Source organism: Muscardinus avellanarius, assembly GCF_963383645.1.
Source record: "Muscardinus avellanarius genome assembly, chromosome: 8".
NCBI classification, from domain to species: domain Eukaryota; kingdom Metazoa; phylum Chordata; class Mammalia; order Rodentia; family Gliridae; genus Muscardinus; species Muscardinus avellanarius.
In genome coordinates this window covers 44,336,648-44,359,030 of record NC_137794.1, presented here as the reverse complement: position 1 = coordinate 44,359,030, position 22,383 = coordinate 44,336,648, and the positions used below count along the sequence as shown (strand labels likewise).

The 22,383-nt window shown below is 40.9% G+C and overlaps 1 protein-coding gene across 3 annotated transcripts in view; it reads left to right on the top strand.

The window, feature by feature from the left end:
• Positions 1–22,383, top strand: part of MDN1 (midasin AAA ATPase 1) — a gene marked incomplete at both ends in the record, with an annotated part of 175,663 nt that overhangs the window by 5,327 nt on the left and 147,953 nt on the right. For all 3 annotated transcript variants that reach the window (XM_080700327.1, XM_080700326.1, XM_080700325.1), the window contains 9 exons: positions 439–665; positions 5,460–5,684; positions 6,258–6,365; positions 6,438–6,630; positions 10,421–10,663; positions 10,906–11,037; positions 17,155–17,258; positions 20,065–20,179; positions 21,945–22,129. In XM_080700327.1, coding sequence (XP_080556453.1) covers positions 439–665; positions 5,460–5,684; positions 6,258–6,365; positions 6,438–6,630; positions 10,421–10,663; positions 10,906–11,037; positions 17,155–17,258; positions 20,065–20,179; positions 21,945–22,129 — 1,532 coding nt within the window. The remainder of the gene's footprint in view (positions 1–438; positions 666–5,459; positions 5,685–6,257; positions 6,366–6,437; positions 6,631–10,420; positions 10,664–10,905; positions 11,038–17,154; positions 17,259–20,064; positions 20,180–21,944; positions 22,130–22,383) is intronic.

Here is a 22,383-nt window from a genome sequence, read left to right as displayed (position 1 = left end):
CCGAGCCAAATTTTCCCCAAATTTTGTAATTTTGTCCTTTGCAAACCAGAGCTGACATTTTTGTATAGTAGTTATGAAATCTTAGGTTTTCATTCAAGATGAATAAAGGAGACACTGGTAGAGAGAAGCACTGAGTTTTGGATTCCCAGGACAGTTTAGAGAGCTTACAGCATAGATTTTTCAGGGATGCTATGTAGTATTTCACATAGAATTTGAGTATCAGTCCTTTCTTCAAACCCCAGTGGACTGCAACTCATTCCAGATAAATTAACTCCCATCCTCTATTGCAAAAGAATTCCCATTGTATAGTAGAAAAGAAACTTAATTACAAATTCTAGGACTTGGATATTTTGGTTACAAGCTAGTACTCTTCTGATCTTTTCTAGCAAGACCAGTGGATATTGTTTACATAGACATTTTGTTTTGCCTCCCTCTCAGGTGTGGACACCTCAAGATCGCCAGTGTATCCTGAACACTCTAGCACAGTTGCTTCTGGATAAGGACTATACTGTGCTGATTGGTCGCCACCTACGCCCCCTCCTTTTGGATTTGCTGGAAAGGAATGCTGAAGCCATTAAAACTGGAGGCCAAGTCAACCATGATCTGCATGAAAGGCTCTGTGTGTCAATGAGCAAACTTGTTGGTAACCATCCTGATGTCCTCCCGTGAGTAGCAATTTGATTCTTCACATTTTTCCTTGAAGTGTTAGAACCTTCTCTCTGCTGGGAAGTAAGGTGTGATCTAAGATGTAAAGGGAAAAGGGAAAAACAGCAGAGAGATAGTTGGCCTGAAAGCTCCAACCCTTTTTTGAACCTAGGGCATTCTTCCTCCAAGCTACACCCCCAGTCCTTTTTCCTTTTTTCTTTTGGTTCTGGGGATTGAACCAAGGGGCATTCTACCTCAGACCTACACCCTGACCCTTTTCATTTTTTACTTTTGAAACGGTCTGTCTAGGTTGTTCAGTTTCACTACTTACTAAGATTGTCCTCGAGCCTCTGGTCCTCCTGTCTCAGCTTCCCAAGCAGTGGTATTATAGGTATGTGTCACTACACCTGTCTCCCCTTTCCCTGCTTCAGACACTAATCTCAAATTCAGTGTATCACTAATAGCCTTCTAACAGGCTAAAAATCAAAGGTTCTCTGACACTTTCTGTGTTCTGTTTGCTGGAATGAATGGCTCACAGAACTCAGGAAAACAGATAACAAGTGTATTAGAAAAGGACAGGAGAAGCCAGGCATGGTGGCGCATGCTTGTAATCCCAGCATTCGGGAGGCTGAGACCAGAGGATCGTGGTTCACGGACAGCCTCAGCTACTTAGGCCCTCCACAACTCAGTGAGGCCCTGTTTCAAAATAAAAAATAAAAAATTGGGCAGGGGATGTAGCTTGGAGGTCAAGTGCCTCTGGGTTCCGTCCCCAGACCCAAACACACAAAAAAAGGATAGGAGTCAGAGATAGCCAGATGGAAGAGATGCTTAGGAAGGAAGGTGTGGGGGAGGAGTCATGCACCTTCACAGCCTTCTTCCCAGGCACTCCACCCTGCCAGCACCTCTACGTGCTCACCAGTTTGGAAGTTCTTAGAACCCCCTCTTTGGTGTTTTTAGGAAAACTTCCTTGTCAGTCGTTGGTCTTTGGTGATCGGCTCAAACTTCAGCCAACTTGGGGGTTTTGGTCTGAAAGCTCCAACCCTCTAGTCAGAGGGTTAGTTCTGCCACCCAGCCCCCCCTATCCTTGGGTGCTTTTTTCTTTTCTGTTTTTCTTTTTCTTTTTTCAGGTCTGGGCAGCATTCAGTCTCTGAGCTAAGCCCTCTGCTCTATTTTGTATTTTTTATTTTGAAAACAGGGTCTCACTAAGTAGATAAGGCTGTCTGTGAACTGTGATTCTCCAGTCTCAGCCTCCCAAATGCTGGGATTACAAGCGTGTGCCACCACGCCAGCCTCTTTTTTTTTTTTTTTTTTTGTGGTACTGGGGGTGGAACTCAGGGGCTTTTCTACCTCTGGGCTATACTACCAGACCCATTTTATATTTTATATGGAAACAGGGTCTCACTAAGTTGCTGAGAGCCTCACTGAGTAGCTGAGGCTGGCTTCAAACCTGTGCAATCCTCCTGTCTCAGCCTCCCAAGCTCGGGGATTACAAGTGTGTGCCACCACGCCTGGCCTTTATCACCAACCATTAACATAAGCCCAGGTGTAGTTGAAAGGAGATTGTTGGAACTAACAAGTTGTTCCTTTCACCTTTATTACAGTTACTACTTAGAAAATTATAAGAATTTTAGGAAGTCTGGCCAGAAATTTGATCAAAGATCAGGTTAATATAGTTGGTACTCATGGCTTAACCCAGGAACATTCTACCTTTAAGCTACCCTCATTCTCAGCTTCTTGTAATTAATTAGTTTTTTTGTGTGTGTGGAACTGGGGATTAAACTCGGACGAATTCGACTTGCACACTATACATCCCCCTAGCCCTTTTTTATTATTATTTTGAAATGGAATCTCACTAGTTGTGGAGGGCTTCACTAAGTTGCTGAGGTGGAAAACCTGGGATCTTCCTGTCTCAACCTTCCAAGTATTGAGATTAGAAGCATGTGCCACCATGCCCGACTTATTATTTTATTTTGAAACAAGGTCTTGCTAAGGCGCAGTAGTCTTAGATTGCTGAGGCTGGCCTTCAACCTATGGTCCTAAGCCTTCCAGATATGGAGATTACAGGCATGTGTAATCTTACAAATAAATATACATTTATTTATTTATTTATTATTTATATTTTGCAGTGCTGGGGGGTTGAACCCAGGGGCGTTCTACCTCTGAGCGACACCCCAGCCCTATTTTTTATTCTTTATTTTGAAACAGATTCTCACTGAGTTGCAAAGGACCTCACTAAGTAGCTGAGGCTGTCTGTGAACTGTGATCCTCCTGTCTCAGCCTCCCAAATGCTGGGATTACAAGCATGTGCCACCACGCCTAGCTCCTAGCCCTGTCTTTTATTGTTTGTTTTGAAACATGGTCTCACTAAATAGCTGAGGCTGGCAAGAACCCACAATCCTGTCTCAGCTTCCCAAGTACTGGGATTACGAGTGTATGCCACCAAGCCTGGCTTAATTTATTATTATTATTATTTTTTTTTTTTTTTTCAGTACCAGGGATGAAACCCAGAGGGATTGTACTTCCAAGCTACACCCCCAGCCCTATTTTTTAAATCTTTTTATTATATTTTTTATGTTTTTATTTATTACTTTTTTACTTTTTATTTTTTGATGGTACTGGGGTTCCTGGAAACCCTTCTACCTCTGGGCTATACTCCCAGACACCTATTTTTTTTTATATTTTTATTTGGAAACGGTCTCTTAAGCCTGTGAGGCTGGCTTTGAACTTGTGAGATTCTCCTGTCTTCTCCTCCCAAGCACCGGGATTACAACCATGCGCCACCACGCCCAGCCTAATCTTTTTATTTTTGAAACAGAGTCTTACTGAGTTGTGGAGGGTCTTGCTAAGTAGCTGAGGCTGTTTGCAAACTGTGTTCCTCCAGTCTTCCCCCTCCTGAATGCTAGGATTATAAGTGTGTGCCACCATGCCCAGCCCTTATTATTATTTTTAATTGTGGAACTGGGGATTGAACCCAGGGGCATTCTACCTCTAAGCTACTCCTCCAGCTCAATTTTATTTCTTACTTGGAAACAAGGACTCAGTAGGTTGCTGAGAACCTCAGTATGTTGCTGAGGCTGGCTTTGGACCTATAATCCTCCTATCTCAACCTCTCAAGCTGGGATTACTAGCATGTGCCACTACATCCAGCTCTTATTATTTAAAAAAAAAATTTTTTTGAAACTGGCTCTTGTTAAGTTACAGAGGGCTGTGCTAAGTTACTGAGGCTGTCCTCAAACCCGCACCCCCTCAGTGTCAACCTCCCAAGTATTGAGAATGTAGATTATGACATCACACCTGGCTTACCTTTATTTTTTATTTATTTATTTATTTTTAGTGGTACTAGGGGGTGGAACCCTTCTACCTCCGGGCTACACTCCCAGACCTATTTTATATTTTTATTTGAAAACAGGGTCTCTTAAGCTGGCTTCAAACCTGCGCAATCTTTATGTCTCTGCCTCCCAAACGCGGGGATTATAAGCATGCATCACCACGCCCGGTTTACCTTTATATTTTTTATTTTGAGAGAAGGTCTTGCTAAGTTGCCTACAGTGGCCTCAAACTAGTGATCTTCCTGTCTCAACCTCCTGAGTAGATGGGGTTACAGGTATGTGCCACTATGCCCTACCTTTTGGACTTTTTTCTCATCTTCATGGAATATCTGTTTCTTCACACTATTATAACGACTTCCTCCTCCTTTAAGAGGTAATCTAAACATCTCTTCTTTTCCAGGTTCAGTTGAATCTTTGTGTGTGTGCCTGAGTGTTTCTTATTTCTATTCTCTTCTTTACTAATAGTAGACTCTTTAAGTAAAGTAACTCCATGGTGGGTGGGTAGGTGGGTGGGATTGAAGGCAGGGGGTTTCTGCATCTAAGCTATAGTCCCAGCCCTGTTTTATTTTATGTTATGTTTTTTATTTTGAAACAGGGTCTTACTGAGTTACTGAATCCTGAGTCTGAACCTGTGATCCTCTGTCTCAGCCTCCCAAAATCTGATATTACATGTGTACATCATGGCACCTGACTAGTTGTTTTTTTTTTTTTTTAATTTTGAAACAAGGCCTTGCATAGTTGCTAATACTGGTCTTCACCCTGCAGTCCTCCTGTCTCGTCCTCTAAAATACTGGGATTACAAGTGTGTGCCCTCAATCCCAGCTTCACATGTGAGAGTGGTTGTGAGAATTCAAAAAATGTTTTTTTAGAGCCGGGCATGGTGGTGCACACTTGTAATCCCCACACTTGGAAGGCTGAGACAGGAGGATCATACAGGTTTGAAGCCAGCCTCAGCTACTTAGGCTCTCAGCAACTTAATGAGACCCTGTTTCCAAATAAAGTATAATAAAGTATAAAATAGGTCTGGGGGTATAGCCCGGAGGTAGAAAGCCTCTGGTTTCCACCCCCAGTACCACACACACACACACACACACACACACACACACACACACACACACACACAAAGAAGGTTTACAAATACCTTTATTTGTAGTAAACACTTGTGATAAGTCCCTCTGTTTGTGTGGGTATAAGCTTAGATATTTGTATCTTCTGGTCAGGTATTCTATGCTTGGTTATATCCATGATCCTGGTTCCTGAACTTGAATAGGTTACTATCTTAGGTCTAGGTGACTTTGACTTTAGCCTTTTTCTCCTTTGGAAGTTTTTTTTATGTTCTTTTATGTCTTTTTTGTGTTCTACTATGTTTTTTTTTTTATTTTCTACTTAAGAGTAGAGGTGTTTTATATTCTTTGGGTCTGCTTAAGAGTAGAGAAGTGTACTTGGATATTACCACCAATCATTAAATTTTTTTTTTTTTTTAAGGTTTGCCTTGAGGTATTTCAAAGACACCTCACCAGTCTTTCAAAGACTCTTCCTAGAGAGTTCAGATGCTAATCCAGTACGCTATGGGCGCCGGCGGATGAAGCTCAGAGACCTAATGGAAGCAGCCTACAAGTTTTTGCAGCAAGAGCAGTCTGTATTCCGTGAGCTTTGGGACTGGAGTGTGTGTGTTCCCCTCCTCAGAAGTCATGACACGTTGGTCCGTTGGTATGTATCTGCCTGACATTTCCTGTGCTCCTAATGGGCGGTGTTAGAAGGAGTATGCAGGGGAAAGGAAAACACTTCAATTCCACTGTTTCTGTTCTTGTGGTTTTTAGGTTCTTGTTCCCCTTCCTTAGTCTTGTGTCACTTCAGGAAAAAAAATGAGATGATATGAGTGGAGTTCTGCCTTTTAAATGTCCTGTCAAGTGAATTTATGATATTTATTTATTTATTTATTTATTTATTTATTTATTGTACTGGGGATGAAACCTAGGAGCTTTCTACCTTTGGGCTACAGTCCCAGACCTATTTTATATTTCATTTGAAAAGAGGGTCTCGGTAAGTTGCTGAGAGGCTCACTAGGTAGATGAGGCTGGCTTCAAACCTGTGAGATCCTCCTGTCTCAGCCTCCCAAGCACGGGGATTACAAGTGTGCACCACCATGCCCGGCTATGATTTGTATTTTCTACTTCTAAATAGTATTATAATAATTGATCCCCTATTTTAGTGTTCAGTTCACTAGAAGTTTTTTTATTCTTAATCAGCTGCAGATCACTAAGTTTATATACTTCTCTCCAGGTACACAGCCAATTGTCTCGCTTTGGTCACCTCTATGAATGAAGAACATAAGTTATCATTCCTTAAGAAGATTTTTACGAGTGAGGAATTGATCCACTTCAGGTTAAGGTAAGAACCTTCCTGTAGGTCTTACTGTGGCTTTTCTGTACAATAACATAACTGATGAGACTCTTCCCTTAGGTTATTAGAAGAGGCCCAGCTGCAGGACTTGGAGAAGGCCTTGGTTTTGGCCAATCCAGAGGCCTCCCTTTGGTGTAAGAAGAAGGAGCTACAGTACTCTCAGGGACACCTTGTTTCGGCTGACCTTTCCTCTGGGGTGACAGCTGTCTGTGGTATGGTGCTGCCTAAGCATCCACCAGCCCCTGAAGATCAGGTATGTTGGCATCAGTAAGTGGTATGTTCTCCTCTTCCTCATAAATGCTGAGTGTGCTCTTTCTTTGGTTGGAGTCCATGAGAAAGTTATGATCCAAGTTGGTTTTGCTAAATTGCTGCTCTAGGTCTTGAAGTGTTCAGAGTGAAATTAATAGAAAAAGAGAAAAAAGCAAAAAGAGGAATGAGGGTATGACTCAGTGGTAGAGTACTTGTCTAGTATGTGCAAAGCCCTTGGTTTAGTCCCTGGCAGTAAAAAAGGAAAGGAAAACCAAAACAAAACTATAAAACAAACTCTTCTATATATCTTATTGTATTTTTGCTGCAACAACTATAGGAACGTGGGTAGCTCATGTTGTAATCCTGTATTGGTATAACAGAAAGAAAAGATGACTTGCTTGGAGACCCTTGGATTATTCTGTGGCAAGGACAGGGCTGGGTATAAGGTAACTCCTAGCCTCTTTTCTATAAGAATATTCTCTTTGCCCATTGTTTGGGAGGCTGCTATGTATAACATACTTTCCCCTTGTTATGAAATGACTTTTATCTAAGAATGTAGCTTAGAAAGGCTTCTCAACCATAAATTAGAAACCATTCAGAGCCAGTATATTTTTACCTACCTGTCTTCAGTTGTGACTTTGGTCAAATCTACTCACTTTGTTCTGGGAACAAGTTCTGGGTCATTTAAATCATCAGTTTATTTCTGGGAAATAGCATTTAAAAATTGAAAAAGAAATTGAAGTATAATGTACACACAGGAAAGTATACATGTCATAAATGTTTACCATAATGATTATTTATAATTTGAATATTTCTGTACAGTTAGCACCTCTAAAGCCCTTTGTTAGCCAGGTGTAGTGGTGCACACTTGTAATCCCAGTACTTGGGAGGCTGAGACAGGAGGATTGCACAAGTTTGAAGCCAGCCTCAGCTACCAAGTGAGGCTCTCAGCAACTTAGTGAGATCCTGTTTCCAAATAAAATACAAAATAGGTCTGGGAGGGTAGCCTGGAGGTAGAAAGCCCCTGGGTTCCATGCCTAGTACCCCCCCACACACACAATAATAATAATAATAAAGACCTTGTGTTTATTTCTAGACCCACCCCTCTCACCTCCACATACTTCAACCCTGCTTTTCCTCCTCCCCTCCTAAAACCCTGAAAGCCACTATCCTAACATAGATTAGGATTAGGGTGGTAGACTTTTTTTTTTTTTTTTTTTTTTTGGTGGTACTGGGGTTCTTAGAAACCCTTCTGCCTCTGGGCTACACTCCCAGACCTATTTTATACTTTTTTAAAATTTGGAAACAGGGTCCCTTAAGCCAGCATGGCTGGCTTCAAACTTGCGTGATCCTCTTGTCTCTGCCTTCTTTTTTTTTTTGTGTGTGTGTGTGTGGGGGGGGTCTGGGGATGGAACCCAGGGGCATTCAGCCTCTGGGCTACACCCCTTACCCTGTTTTTTTTTTTTTTTTTTTTTTTTTTTGGTGGTGGTGGTACTGGGGTTCCTGGAAGCCCTTCTACCTCTGGGCTACACTCCCAGACCTATTTTTACATTTTTATTTGGAAACAGGGTCTCCTAAGCCAGCACATGCGGCTGGCTTTGAACTTGCGCGATCCTCCTGTCTCTGCCTCCCAAGCGCGGGGATTACAAGCGTGCGCCACCACGCCTGGCTGTCTCTGCCTTCTAAGAGCGGGGATTACAAGCATGCGCCACCACACCCGGCTTAGACTTTTTTTTTTTTTAAGGTATTGGGGATGGAATCAAGGGGCATTCTACCTCCTAGCTACACTCCCAGCCCTATTTTTTAGTTAGTTTGTTCATTTATGTATTTATTTATGTATGTATTTATTTATTTATTTATTTGCGGTGCCCTAGGATGGAACCTAGGGGCCTTCTACCTTCGGGCTACACTCCCAGACCTATTTTATATTTTATTTGTAAACAGGGTCTCACTAAGTTGCTGAGACACTCACTAAGTAGCTGAGGCTGACTTTGAACCTGTGCAATCCTCCTGTACTGGGATTACAAGCGTATACCACCATGCCCGGCAGTCTTTATTTTTGAAGCAAGGTCTCACTGAGTTCCAAAGTGCATCACTAAGTAGCCAAGGCTGTCCTCGAACCATGATATTCTGGCCTCAGCTCCGGAATGCTGGGATTATAAGCATGTTTCACCATGCCCGGCAGTCATAGACTTTTAACATCAGGAAAAGTTCTGGTTGGAATGGGCCCTGGTGTTTGGTGTAGATTGTGCTTGAGGTCAGTGGCCACAGGGCAGAAAGAAAAAGAGCAGTATAACAACTCTCCATGCAACAATCACCCAGCTTGAATAATTATCAATTCACGACCCGTTGTTTTCTTTATATTTCTGTACATCATTTCTTTCTTTTTCTTTTTTTTTTTTTTTTTTTTTTTTTTTGCGGGCCTGGGGATGGAACCCAGGGGCATTTGACCTCTGAGCTACACCCCCTGCCCTACTTTTTTTTTATTATTTTTATTTTGAAACTGGGTCTCACTGAGTTGGAGAGGGCCTCACTAAGTAGCTGAGGCTGTCCGTGAACCTCGATCCTCCGGTCTCGGCCTCCCGAAAGCTGGGATTAGAAGCGTGCGCCACCACACCCAGCTACATCATTTCATTTCTAAATATTTCTTTTTTGCAGAACTGGGGATGGAACCCAGGGCTTTCGAGCTACACCCCCAGCCCTGTTTTTTTTAATTCTTTATTTTGAAACAGCATCTCACTGAGTTGCAAAGGGCCTCACTAAGTAGCTAAGGCTCTCTGAGAACCAGGATCTTCCTGTCTCAGTTTCCCAGATGCTGGGATTACAATCGTGCTTTACCAAGCCTGGCTTCATTTCTAATATTCAAGTATCATATGCCTAAAAGGAAAAGACCTAACCCCAATACTTTTATTACACCTTTTAAAAATCGAAGAATTTTATAATTCATCTCAATATCCATATTTCCTCAGTTGTCTGATATTTGTATGTGTTCTTTCTGTGGGGGATGAGAAGATGTAACTAAGGTTGAACATGTACTCTACCACTGAGCTACACTCCTAGCTCCTTCATTCTTTTTTTTTGTGTGTGGGGGGGTCTGGGGATGGAACCCAGGGGCATTTGACCTCCGAGATACACCCCTGCCCTATTTTTTTTTTTAAATTCTTTATTTTGAAACCAGGTCTCACTGAATTGCAGAGGGCCTCACTAAGTAGCTGAGGCTGTCCGTGAACCTCGATCCTCCGGTCTCAGCCTCCCGAATGCTGGGATTACAAGCATGTGCCACCACGCCCAGTTCCCTTCATTCTTAAAGTTAGTTGTCAAGTAGAATATGGGGAGAGGAACAAAACAAAAATCCAACAGTGACAGATGAGGTTTGCTGCCCTACCCCATGTATGTGTCCACATTTTTAGCTTTTTTTTTTTTTTTTTTGGTGTGTATGTGTGTGTGTGTGTGTGTGTGTGTGTGTGGTGTTAGGGATTGAACCTCAGGGGCATTTTACCTCTGAACTACACCCCAGCCCAATTTTTTATTCTTTGTTTTGATGCAGGGTCTCACTAAGTTGTGGAGGACCTTACTAAGTAGCTGAGGCTGGCTGCAAACCTGTGATCCTCCTGTCTCAGCCTACCAAGTACTGGGATTATAAGCATGTGCTACCCCTGGCTCATTTTCAGCTTCTTAAACTTAAATATTTCTTAAATTTGCTGAGGTTTATGTAAGGTCAGAGCAAAAATTGTTGTTGAAATTAATTTAGGCTATTAATTGACAAGATTTTTGTTTCTCACTTGTCTCCTTAGGCTAGTAATAGGAGTTCTTCTCGTGATCAAGAGCTGGCCCTCCGGTCTTATGTGCTGGTTGAGTCTCTCTGCAAAAAGCTTCAGACCCTTGCTTTGGCAGTGGCGTCTCAGAATGCTGTGCTGTTGGAAGGACCAATAGGATGTGGCAAAACTTCCCTGATTGAACATTTGGCTGCAATGACAAGTAGAAGGAAACCTCCTCAATTTCTTAAAGTCCAACTTGGTGATCAGACTGACAGTAAGGTAAAGAAATGGCAAGTGTTGGTGGGTTGGCATGCTTGTAAATATTGACATTCAAGTACCAAATATATTGCTAAGGGAATGTAAGAATAGTTAATGATGCTCTCGGTGATGACAGTTAGGGCAAACTGTGTGAACTCTTAAGTGCTTGCTTATCCCTGTAGAAGTTCAACAGTTAATCAAAGGATGTAATTTTAGCACCTTCAGTATGTGGTTTTGCTAATAACTTTATCCTCTTTCTGTAGATGTTGTTGGGGATGTATCGCTGTACAGATGTCCCTGGAGAGTTTGTGTGGCAGCCTGGTACCCTGACACAGGCAGCCACAAAAGGCCACTGGATCCTGCTAGAGGACATTGACTACGCCCCCTTAGATGTGGTATGTCATCTTGCTAATTCATAGTCTTCTAACATCTTTTTGTCTTTGAAGAACGTGTGTGTGTGTGGGGGGGGATTGGGGATTGAACTCAGGAGCATTCTGCTTCTAAGTTACACCCCCAGCCATATTTTATTTTATTTATTTTTGTGGTACTGGGGGTGGAACTCAGGGGCATTCGACCTCCGAGTTACACCCCCAGTCCTATTTTTCATTCTTTATTTTTGAAACAGAGTCTCACTGAGTTGCAAAGGGCCTTACTACGTAGTTGAGGCTATTGGTGAACTGCAATCCTCCTTTCTCAGCCTCCCAACTGCTGGGTGTACAAACATGCACCACCACGCCCGGCTAATATTTACTTATTTATTTATGGTGCTGGGCATGGAACCCAGGGGCTTTCTACCTCTGGGCTATACTTCCAGACCTATTTTATACTTTATTTGGAGACAGGGTCTCACTAAGTTGCCGAGATCCTCACTAAGTAGCTGAGGCTGGCTTTGAACCTGTGCGATCCTCCTGTCTCAGCCTCCCAAGCGCGGGGATTACAAGCGTGCGCCACCACGCCCGGCTTCTATTTTATTTTGAAAACAAGGTCTTGCTAGGTTGCTGAGAGTCTTGCTTTGTTGCTGATGTTGTCCTAGAACCTGTGATCCTCCTGTGTCAGCCTCCCAAATACTGAGTAAGTTCATGCATCACCATAGCCAGCTTGAAGAACATTTTGCTAATAGTCACTAGGGATGATTTAAGCCAAAATGGAGTTTTATTTCACATGTTTTATAGGAACCTCATTGGTGATTACCTACCTAATCTGACTAGAGGTATTGGATTACTGGGCTGTCTCTTATTTGATACAAATTCTGTAAAAGTTTGCTTCTGCTTCTGCTGTGGTAGTAGATTACGTGCCTAGTTTCACAGTCTATAATGGGAAACATCTTTTTTTTTTTTTTTTGGTGGCACTGGGGTTCCTGGAAGCCCTTCTACCTCCGGGCTACACTCCCAGACCCATTTTTACATTTTTATTTGGAAACAGGGTCTCCTAAGCCAGCGCGTGCGGCTGGCTTCGGACCTGCGCGATCCTCCTGTCTCTGCCTCCCAAGCGCGGGGATTACAAGCGTGCGCCACCACGCCCAGCATATAATGGGAAACATCTTAACTGTATTAGGGATGCATTGAGAACTTTGAGATCCTGCTTCTGAACTATGACAACTTCAGTAATGGACTGAAGGCAAATGAAGAGGAAAATTATGGGCTTGTCTGTATTTTATTGAAAATAATATATATACTGAATGTGTATTTTGGTTTTTAAAAAGATTGCTTTTTTTCCAGTTGTGTGAAGTTCAGTCTTTGAGTAATACATGTTTCTTCTGTATTCTATAAACTGTAACCTCTACCTCTCCAGAAAGGTGTATTGCAGGAATAAGAATTCTTTCTTTGGATAGATATTTCTGAGTTTGGGTTTAATTTTCTGTTAAGATGAATCCTTAAATTAATTGCATATGGACTTTCCCCTCTTGGATAAGAGAGAGAATGAATATATGATGTGCATATGTAAGTTTAGGGAGCTAAGAAAGGTAAGGAGAGGCTGAATATAAGCACATAACAATGATTTTTTGAGTGTGATGATATAAAGATGTTTTGGGAATATCAGCCCTAAACATACAGGGCCTCACAGTATGATCACTGTAGTTTTGATCATGTTAGGGCTATGAACTCAGTTTTCTTCTTCTTCTTCTTTTTTTTTTTTTTTTTTTTTTTTTTTTTTGTGGGTCTGGGGATGGAACCCAGGGGCATTCGACCTCCAAGCTATACACCCTGCCCTGTTTTTTATTCTTTATTTTTGAAACAGGGTCTCAATAAGTTACAGAAGGCCTCACTATATAGCTGAGGCTGTCTGCGAACCACAATCCTCCCTTCTCAGCCTCCCAAATGCTGGTTACAAGCATGCGCCACCACGCCTGGCTTTCAGTTTTCTTAAAAAACAAAACAAAACTAAGAGCCAAGAGACTTAAAGAAATAAAAATGACTGGTTTAAAGGTACTTGATGAGCGGGGTGTGGTCATACACACCTATTTATAATCCTAGTACTTGAGAGGAGGATTGCATATTCAAGACCAGCCTCAGCAACTGAGTGAGACCCTGTTTCAAAATAAAAAATAAAAATCAGGCTGGAGCCTGGAGGTGAATGCCCCTGAGTTCAATCCTTAGTAACACAGGCATGCGCTTATTGACCCCTGTACCCCTCCCTGCTTTAAGTACCTTCTCCTTTTAGTACTTTTAATGTATCGTGTTATGTGGGGGTTTTATGGATTTAGGATTCTAATTTCTTAGCCTCCCAACTCACTGGAATTATAGACATGTTCTACCGTGCCCAACTGGGATAAATATAAGTTACAAATTTAATAGATTTGTCTTTTGTTTTGCAATATTGAGTATTGAACCCAGAAGCACTTTACTTCTGGGAGGGCTATACCTCTGTCCCTTGTTTATTTGTTTGTTTATTCCATACTAAGAATTAAACTCAGGAGTATTTTACCACTGTATTATATCCCCAGCCCATTTATTTATTTATTTTTTACTTTCTGTGTGTGTGTGGTGCTGGGAGTGGAACCCAGAGGCTTTCTACCTTTGGGCTATACTCCCAGACCTATTTTGTATTTTTTTTGGAAACAGGGTCTCACTAAGGTGCTTTTTTTTTTACTTTTGAGACAATTTCCCATTAAGTTGTTTAGGCTAGCCTAGACCTTGCAATCTTCCTCCCTTAGCCTCCCGAGTAGCTGAGATTCCAGGCATGTGCACCACACCTGTCTTGATTTGTCTTTTGACATTGTAGAAGTTAATATACCAAATATTTCTAGTATTTAGACCTTGTCCTATACAAAAGAAAGAGCTCTATTTGTTTTGTCTACGTTGCTGGCATACATACTTTGTAAAGATAAATAATTATCAGCTGGGCGTGGTGGCGCACACTTGTAATCCCAGCGCTTGGGAGGCTAAGACAGTAGGATCACACAGGTTTGAAGCCAGCCTCAGCTACTTAGTGAGGCTCTCAGCAACTTAGTGAGACCCTGTTTCCAAATAAAGTATAAATAGGTCTAGGAGGATAGCCTGGAGGTAGAAAGCCCCTGGGTTCCACTCCCAGTACCCCCACACACAAAAAAAATAAAGGTAAGTAATTATTGGCTTTATATGCTTTGCCAGATTTAAAGATTTACTGGAGACTTAAAACGATTTTATCATAGCCAAGCGCTTGGGAGGTTGAGACAGGAGGACCATACAGGTTGGAATCCCAGCGCTTGGGAGGCTAAGACAGGAGGATCACACAGGTTTGAAGCCAGCCTCAGCTACTTAGTGAGGCTCTCAGCAACTTAGTGAGACCCTGTTTCCAAATAAAGTATAAATAGGTCTAGGAGTATAGCCCGGAGGTAGAAAAGCCCCTGAGTTTCACCCCTAGTATCAGAAAAAAAGGGGTTTTATCAATCAGTACTATAGATATTTACACGTGTATACTTACACAGGTTGACAAAATTGTAGGTTTGATAGTGATAAGGGAAAAAATACCAATAAAACATAGCACTTAGCTGGGCATGGTGGCGCATGCTTATAATCCCAGCATTTGGGAGGCTGATACAGAAGGATCATGGTTCATGAACACCCTTAGCTACTTAAGGAGATTCTTTACAACTCAGTGAGACCGTTTTTCAAAATAAAGAATGAAAAGTAGGGCTAAGGGTGTAGCTCAGAGGTAGAATGCCCCTGGCTTCCATCCCCAGTACCACAAAACAACAAACATAAAACTTTCCTAAGGAAACTTTAGTATAGCTAGGCTAGGTGATCTTCTTTAGACTTAACTACCCCTTCTTTTTTCTTAAAACATGTTGGGATTGATTCTAGGGCCTCACCATTGCTAGGCATGAGCTCCACCACTGAGTTACATTCCATGTCTTGACTATTTTATAGTCCATTTTACAGATCTCATTTAGGATGTTTTTCTTTATTTTATACTTTTTTTTTTGTGGTACTGGAGATGGAACCCAAGGGCATCTACCTCAATGCTGTACCCCCCAGCACTATTTTCTATTCTTTATTTTGAAACAGGGTCTCACTGGGTTGCAAAGGGCCTCACTAAGTAGCTGAGGCTGCCCTTGAACTGTCTCAACCTACCAAATTCTGGGATTACAGTGTGTGCCACCATGCCCAGCTAGGGTGTTTTTCTTTACTTTGACATTTTGGAGGATCCTTGAGTTGCCCAATAATCTTTTCTTCTCCTTTTTCTCTCCTGGCTATATGTGAAATAAATATGCTTAGAAAAATTCATAGTATTTTAGACCCTCCTTCTTTGACTCTGTGCTCTTCATACTTTGTTTTTCTTTACAAATTTCCCCTATAAACCCATGATTTCTAGATCCATATATCTAATCCACATGCTTAAAAAAATCAGTAGTTGAGCCTGACACAGTGATACATGCCTATTGTCCCAGCTACCTGGAGGCTAGAGGATCACGTAAGCCTTTTAGAGTTTGAAGCTAGCCTGGAACCCTACCTTAAAAACACACACACACACACACACACACACAAAAGACTAACTATAAAAAATCAAACTCTCTACTTGAATATAGCATAGCCAGCGCAACAAGCTGTCCAAATTGATGCTTGCCCCTCTTTGTCAGAATTGCCTTTTCTGTCCTGCAGTTATCAAACCAGAGCTTAGAAGCTACTTTTCTTCTCTCAGTTTTCAGGTCCTTTACCCATGTCCCTCCTTGTCCTTTCCTTATTTCTTTGTCTCTTCTTTCCTATTTCACTGCCTTAGCACAAGCCTTCTTATTTTATCTATTATGCCTTTTTTACCTTCTTTAGCGTCCTTTTTTCTTCCAGACTAGATCCATTTCGGTTTATCTTCCATATAGCTACTGTTCTGAAATAAAAAATATGTATTTTTTTTCTTAACCTAATATCCTCTTCAATGCTGAGTGCAGTGGTTCACGCTCGTAATCCCAGCATGGACAGCCTTAGCTGTCCATGAGGCCCTTTGCAACTCAGTGAGGCCCTGTTTCAAAATAAGGAATAATAAATAGGGCTGGGTTGTATAGCTTAGAGGTAGAATGCCCCTGGGGTCCATCCTCAGTACCAAAAAAAAAAAAAAAAAATCCTCTTCATAGATCTTTTTCTCTCTACTGCTTTATATGTACATTCTTTTCTAACCATAATGGAGTCTTTTCTTACCACACTGTTAGACATACAAATTCTTATTCTTTTGATAACTTTCTTAGAGTATGTATTCTAATTCCTTCCCACCAAATCTGGCTAATTTCTGCTGATACTATAATTCAGGAAATTTGGTTACCTTTGAGGCTGCTTCACTGCCCTGCCTCTAAGTTATACCATTCCAGCTGGTTGAGGTTAGTATACACCTATAATCCCAGTACTTGAGAAGTTGATACTTGAGAGGTTGATACTAGAGGATCACAGGTTCAAGGACTACCTCAGCAATTAGGAAGAATCTCAACAACCTTAGCAAGACCCTGTTTCAAAACAAAAAATAAAATAGGGCTGAGTGTGTAGCTTAGAGATAGTACATCCTTGGGTTCCATTGCACCACAAAAAGAAATAAAGCCAGCCAGTCAGCCAGCCTTTGGGTATAGAGGTAAACTACCCCTGGGTTCAACCCCCAGCACTAAGCAGCTATCTGTCTTTATGTGTCACTTTGTATACAGCAGTAGTTAATCTCATCTGCAAAGGTAGCTCACCCTTTTATCTACCAACCCATGATTTTATAAATGAGTATAGGTCCTAGAATGTTCTGAAAGGGATGAAGGCAAAGTATATATAGGAATCATTAGGAGGGAAAAGTTGTGCTTATCATTCTAGTCATGCTTATCATTCTGTGTGATTGTTTACATGTCTAATCTTCTGTCAGACTCTAGGCTTTAAAAACCTAATTCTGTTTATATCCTCTTTCCTTCCTGGCTCTGGTCCATTGTAGGCACTCAGTGAATGTTGGTTTGGAGTATAGATGGGTGGGACATTTTCACCTGTATTTGGCCCCAGTATGGACTGTGAGAATTTGGGGAGAGGATTGTGTTTTTGCCACAATGGCTTTATTAGTGGTGTTTTGTGATTTAGGTTTCTGTGCTGATCCCTCTTTTGGAGAATGGGGAGCTCTTGATTCCTGGCAGAGGCGACTGTCTGAAAGTGGCTCCTGGATTTCAGTTTTTTGCAACCAGGAGGTATGTGCCATGTTTCTATTTTATATCCTCTTCCTCAAGAGTCTGTGTCGTGAGTCCGGAAGCCCTGGACTAGAGTTCTCAGGACCTAATTGAAGCAAAGTTAGTGGGAACTAATGACAGCTCCGACTTTCTTATTCCTGATTGTATTTAATGATGATGATCAATTCATAAAATGAGGTATTTTTAAGAAGCCAGTTTCTTTTTTTGTGTGTGTGTGTGGTACTTGGGATGGAACTCAGGGCCTTCTACCTCCAGGCTACACTCCCAGACCTATTTTATATTTTTATTTGGAAACAGGGTCTCTTAAGCCAGCTGAGGCTGGCTTCGAACCTGTGCGATCTTCCTGTCTCAGCCTCGCAAGCGCGGGGATTACAAGCACGTGCCGCCATGCCTGGCCAGTTTCAAATATTTATATTCTTTTTATGTTTTTAAAAAATCAGAGATGAGATTGTTGTCTGATAACTCTTGAGTTTGACTCCTAGCATCGACACTTAGTACTTGTTCTTATTTTGCCTGAGTATGATGGGGATATTAATTTCCACTTTAAATGACACCTATAAAGATGAAGTGAGTTGACTTACTTGTACTAAGCCATGATGATGATGAAAATATAAGGTTTAAGCAGTTAAAAAGCTTAACTGAAACTGGAGGTGAAGACACATGTCTGTAATTTTAGTACTTGGGAGGCTGAGACAGGAGGATCTCAGGTTTGAGGCCATCCTTGGTAACTTAGTGAGATCCTGTTTCAAAATAAAAAGGGCTGAGGGTATAGCACAGTGGTAGAGTTCTCCTGGGTTCAATACTTAGTGGTGTTTTTTTAAAATATAGGATGAAAAAGAATAACCAGATTTAATATGTTTCTATCTATATTTTATAATATCATTAAGGCACCAGTTAATTTCTTTCTACTGATCTACACTTTTCTAACTTTTTCAACGCTTTAAAATACTCATAAGTAAAAACATCACTAAACATTCACTCACTACCTAACAGTCTTCACTGAATATCTTGCTAGACCTTATACTTTTTTCCCCCTCTCTTCTGTGGAGCTGAGAATCATGGGTCACAAGTATGGTGGGCAAGTGTACTATTATTCAACTATACCTCTAGTCAACCCTGTTTTTTTTTTTTAAATAGACCTTTACAGAGATAGTGATGTTCTTTCCTATAGATTGGTACATTTTCCAGAAAGTCCTGGGACATCATGGAAGGTTTTCAGGCAAATGAGGTCAGACAGACTTGAATTCTACTTTTAGCCAGTCATGGTTGAGTGGACAAAGGACATTACTGTCGTTTTCCTTGTGTACTAGAAACAAATACTAGCACCTTCTCAGGACAGTTGCTATGAGAATTAAAGGCTTATATGTATGCATTATAGCTTGTACAGAGTGTATTTTTTGTTTGTTTGTTTTTTGTTTTTATTTTGTGGTACTGGGGATAGAACCCAGGGGCATTCTACCTTTGAGCTACACCTTCAGCCCTATTTTTTATTCTTTATTTTGAAATATGGTTTCACTGTGTTGCAGAGGGCCTCACTAAGTAGCTGAGGCTGGCTGCGAATCCAGATGCTCCTGTCTCAGCATCCTGAGTGGTAGGATTACAAGTGTGTGCCATCACACCCAGCTCAGAGTGTATTTTTATTTTATTTATGTTTTTGTGATACTGGAGATTGAACCCAGGGACATCCAAGCTACCCGCCAGCTCTATTTATTTTTTATTTTTAAGGTTCTCACTAGGTTACTGAGAGTCTCATTACATTGCTGAGACTGTCCTCAACCTGTGATCCTGTATTCTCAATCTCCCAAGTAATGTGATTACAGGCATGTACCAGAATTCCAGGCCAGTTTTTATATTTAATATGTATTTCTTCTCTGTTTCCTTCACCTTTTGGAAATTTTTAATTTCAGGTATTGCAGCTTGTGGTAACAAGTACTGAATTTATTGTTAATGCTTTAGGCTTTGGATTATGTTTTCATGAAGTTATTTATGCTTTTAGTGGTACTGGGGGTGGAACCCAGAGGCTTTCTGCCTCCGGGCTATACTCCCAGACCTTTTTTTTTTTTTTTATTTGGAAACAGGGTCTCACAAGTTGCCGAGAGCCTCACTAAGTAGCTGAGGCTGGCTTCAAACCTGTGCAATCCTCCTGTCTCAGCCTCCCAAGCGCGGGGATTACAAGGGTGCGCCACCACACCCAGCTGAAGTTATTTATGCTTTAAGAAAGAATGAACATGTCCTTGAGATCAAAACACTTACCTCATGGAATCCTTTATAATGATTTGAAAATAACTTAAAGCTCTATCAATTCTTCTTAGGAAAGAATCAGACACAGGTCAATTGTTAGCCTTTCATTCTTCTATCCTATGATTCAACAGAGTAGTATCTGGCCAGAGAAGTGTAATTAGTGTTATTCATATGTGGGATAATGTTCAGCAAGTAATAAGTAGGGAGAATAGTTTTTTTTTCCATATCTGCTATTTAACTTTCCATGGTTTTAGTTACTCGGTGCTTAATGAGATCTGAAAATATTAAGTGGAAATTTTAGAAATAAATAATTTATAAAATTTTAATAACTTATTTCAAATATTATCTCTATATCATTATTACTCTCTTATGTGTCTAACTTATAAGCCAAACTCTATCATAGGTATATGTATATAGGAAAAACCATAGTTTATATAAGGTTTGGTACTCTGGTTTTAGGTACCCACTGTAGATCTTGAAATATATGGCCTACAGATAAGGTAGATCTACTTTAATTAAGAATAAAATTCAAAATTTTGTTTAACTTTTTTGTTTTTAAATGTAGACTCTTGAGCTGTGGAGGTAATTGGTATCGCCCACTAAATAGTCATGCTGCTTTGCTAGACAAATATTGGACCAAAATTCACATGGATAATCTGGATAAGAAAGAATTAAATGAGGTATGTGGTCTTACAAAATATCATTGGTTTTCTCTTTTATTTTTATCATGAAAAGTTAAACACTTAGCTAAAAGTAGAGGAAATAGTACAGATTAAGCATCTCTAATCTAAAAATCTGAAATCTAAAGTATTGTAAAGTCTGAAACCATTTTTTTCTCACTTCCTTTAAAAGTTTATTGATGAACCAGGGCTCAGTCCTTCCTGTCAGCCAGGCCATTTCTCAGTTCCTCTCACTTCCTCTTGGTGCAGATAGGTGTCCCTCCTTTACTTGATGAGATTGAGGGCCTCCTTGTCCTTGGAGACTTGGAGCAGCTCCATGGTGTTGTGCTTATAAAAGAGAGCACTCATAGATCACGTTCATACACACGTGGCGTGCTTGTTGAGGTGCTGGGCAGCTGTGCCTCTGACCACTCATGCTCTGCTCAGTGGAAATGCAACAGGAATGATTTGCCCTCACTTATGTGGCACTTCACAGATTGCTGACTTTGCAAAGCTCTCGTTATTTTTGAGCACCAGACTTATGAATAAATCTTAATAATACCTCCCTGAAAAAAAATGCCTGTTGACTTGTGCATATACTTATATTTTTATCTATTATGTTGAATTCATGGCGATTAGGAGGAGCTGTATTTTTTTTGTTGCCAACTGCAAGTGTCTTAATTTTAGAAAGATTATATCTTTTACTTCATGCTAAAATACCAAAGTGTACTTTAAAAAATGAGCTATTACAAAGTCTCAACACACTATTGGCATTTTCTAAGATCTTGTCTCCTTCCATATATCTTGTCTGTTAAGCTGTATCCTAAGCCCTCTTTGCACATTTATTGATTGATTGAGTGACTGATGCATTTATTTATTTTTGTGGAACTGGGGATTGAACTCAGGAGCATTCCACCTTTGAGCTACACACCCAGACATGTTTTATTTTACTTTGAAGCAAGGTCTCACTAAGTTACTTTTTGTTTGCATTGGACTTGTGAACCTCCTGTCTCAGACTCTCAAGTACTGGGTTTATAGACATTTGCCACCATGCCGGCTCCTGTATGTACTTTCCTTTTTTTTGTATTGGGGATTGAACCCAGGGGTATTCCCAATCCTAGTTTTTGTTCTTTATTTGAAACAGGGTCTCACTAAGTTGTGGAGGGCCTCACTAAGGAGCTGAGATTGGCCATGAACCTGCAATCCTCCTGTCTCAGCCTTGCTAGTACTAGGATTACATGCATCTTCCTATACCTGGGTACTTTTATTTTCTTAATTAATTAATTATTTATTTATTTTTGTTCTGGGAATGGAACCCAAAGGCATTCTACTTCTGAGCCCTATTTTTAATTTTTTATTTTGAAACAGGGTCTCACTAAGTTGCTGATGGCCTTGTTAAGTTGCAGAGACTAGCCTCAAAACTTAGATCTTTCTGTCTCAGCCTCCCAAGTTTTAGGAATACAGGCGTACACCACCATGCCTGGCATTTCTAGGTATACTTTTAAAAGTTGCAGTGCCTAGCCACCTATGGTGGTACACCCCTGTTGTCTCAGTAGTTGGGAGAGCAAGACGGGAAAATTGCAGTTTTGAGGCCAGTTCGGTAACTCAGCAAGACCCTGTTTCAAAAAGTAAAAAATGAAAAGGAGCTGGAGGTATGGCTCAGAGGTAGAAGATCCTGGGTTCAGTTCAAGCACCAAAAAATAAAGTGTGTGTGTGTGCGCATGCATGCAAAATGTATACTTTGTCTGGTGATGAATTTTCTTTGTTTTCTCTTTCCCTCTGTTAGATCATTCAGAGCAGATATCCCAGCCTGTCAGCAGCAGCTGATCACTTGCTTGACATTTATATGGAGCTTACTGGAGAGAAACATCACTCTGAGAGTGATGGTGCTATTGGATATGAACAGGAAATTTCAGAAGCCAGAAGAGAAAGCAAACGACCAATCCTTGAGGGAAGAGAACTCTCTCTAAGGTACTAGACTTAATACATTTTTCAGTTTATACACACACACACACACACACACACACACATATAATTTCTTTTTTTTTTTTTTTTTTGCGGGTTTGGGGATGGAACCCAGGGGCATTCTACCTCTGAGCTCCACCCTCAGCCCTGTTTTTTATTCTTTATTTTGAAACAGGGTCTCACTGAGTTGCAAAGGACCTCACTAAGTAGCTGAGGCTGTCCTCAAACCGCAATCCTCCTGTCTCAGCCTCCCGAATGCT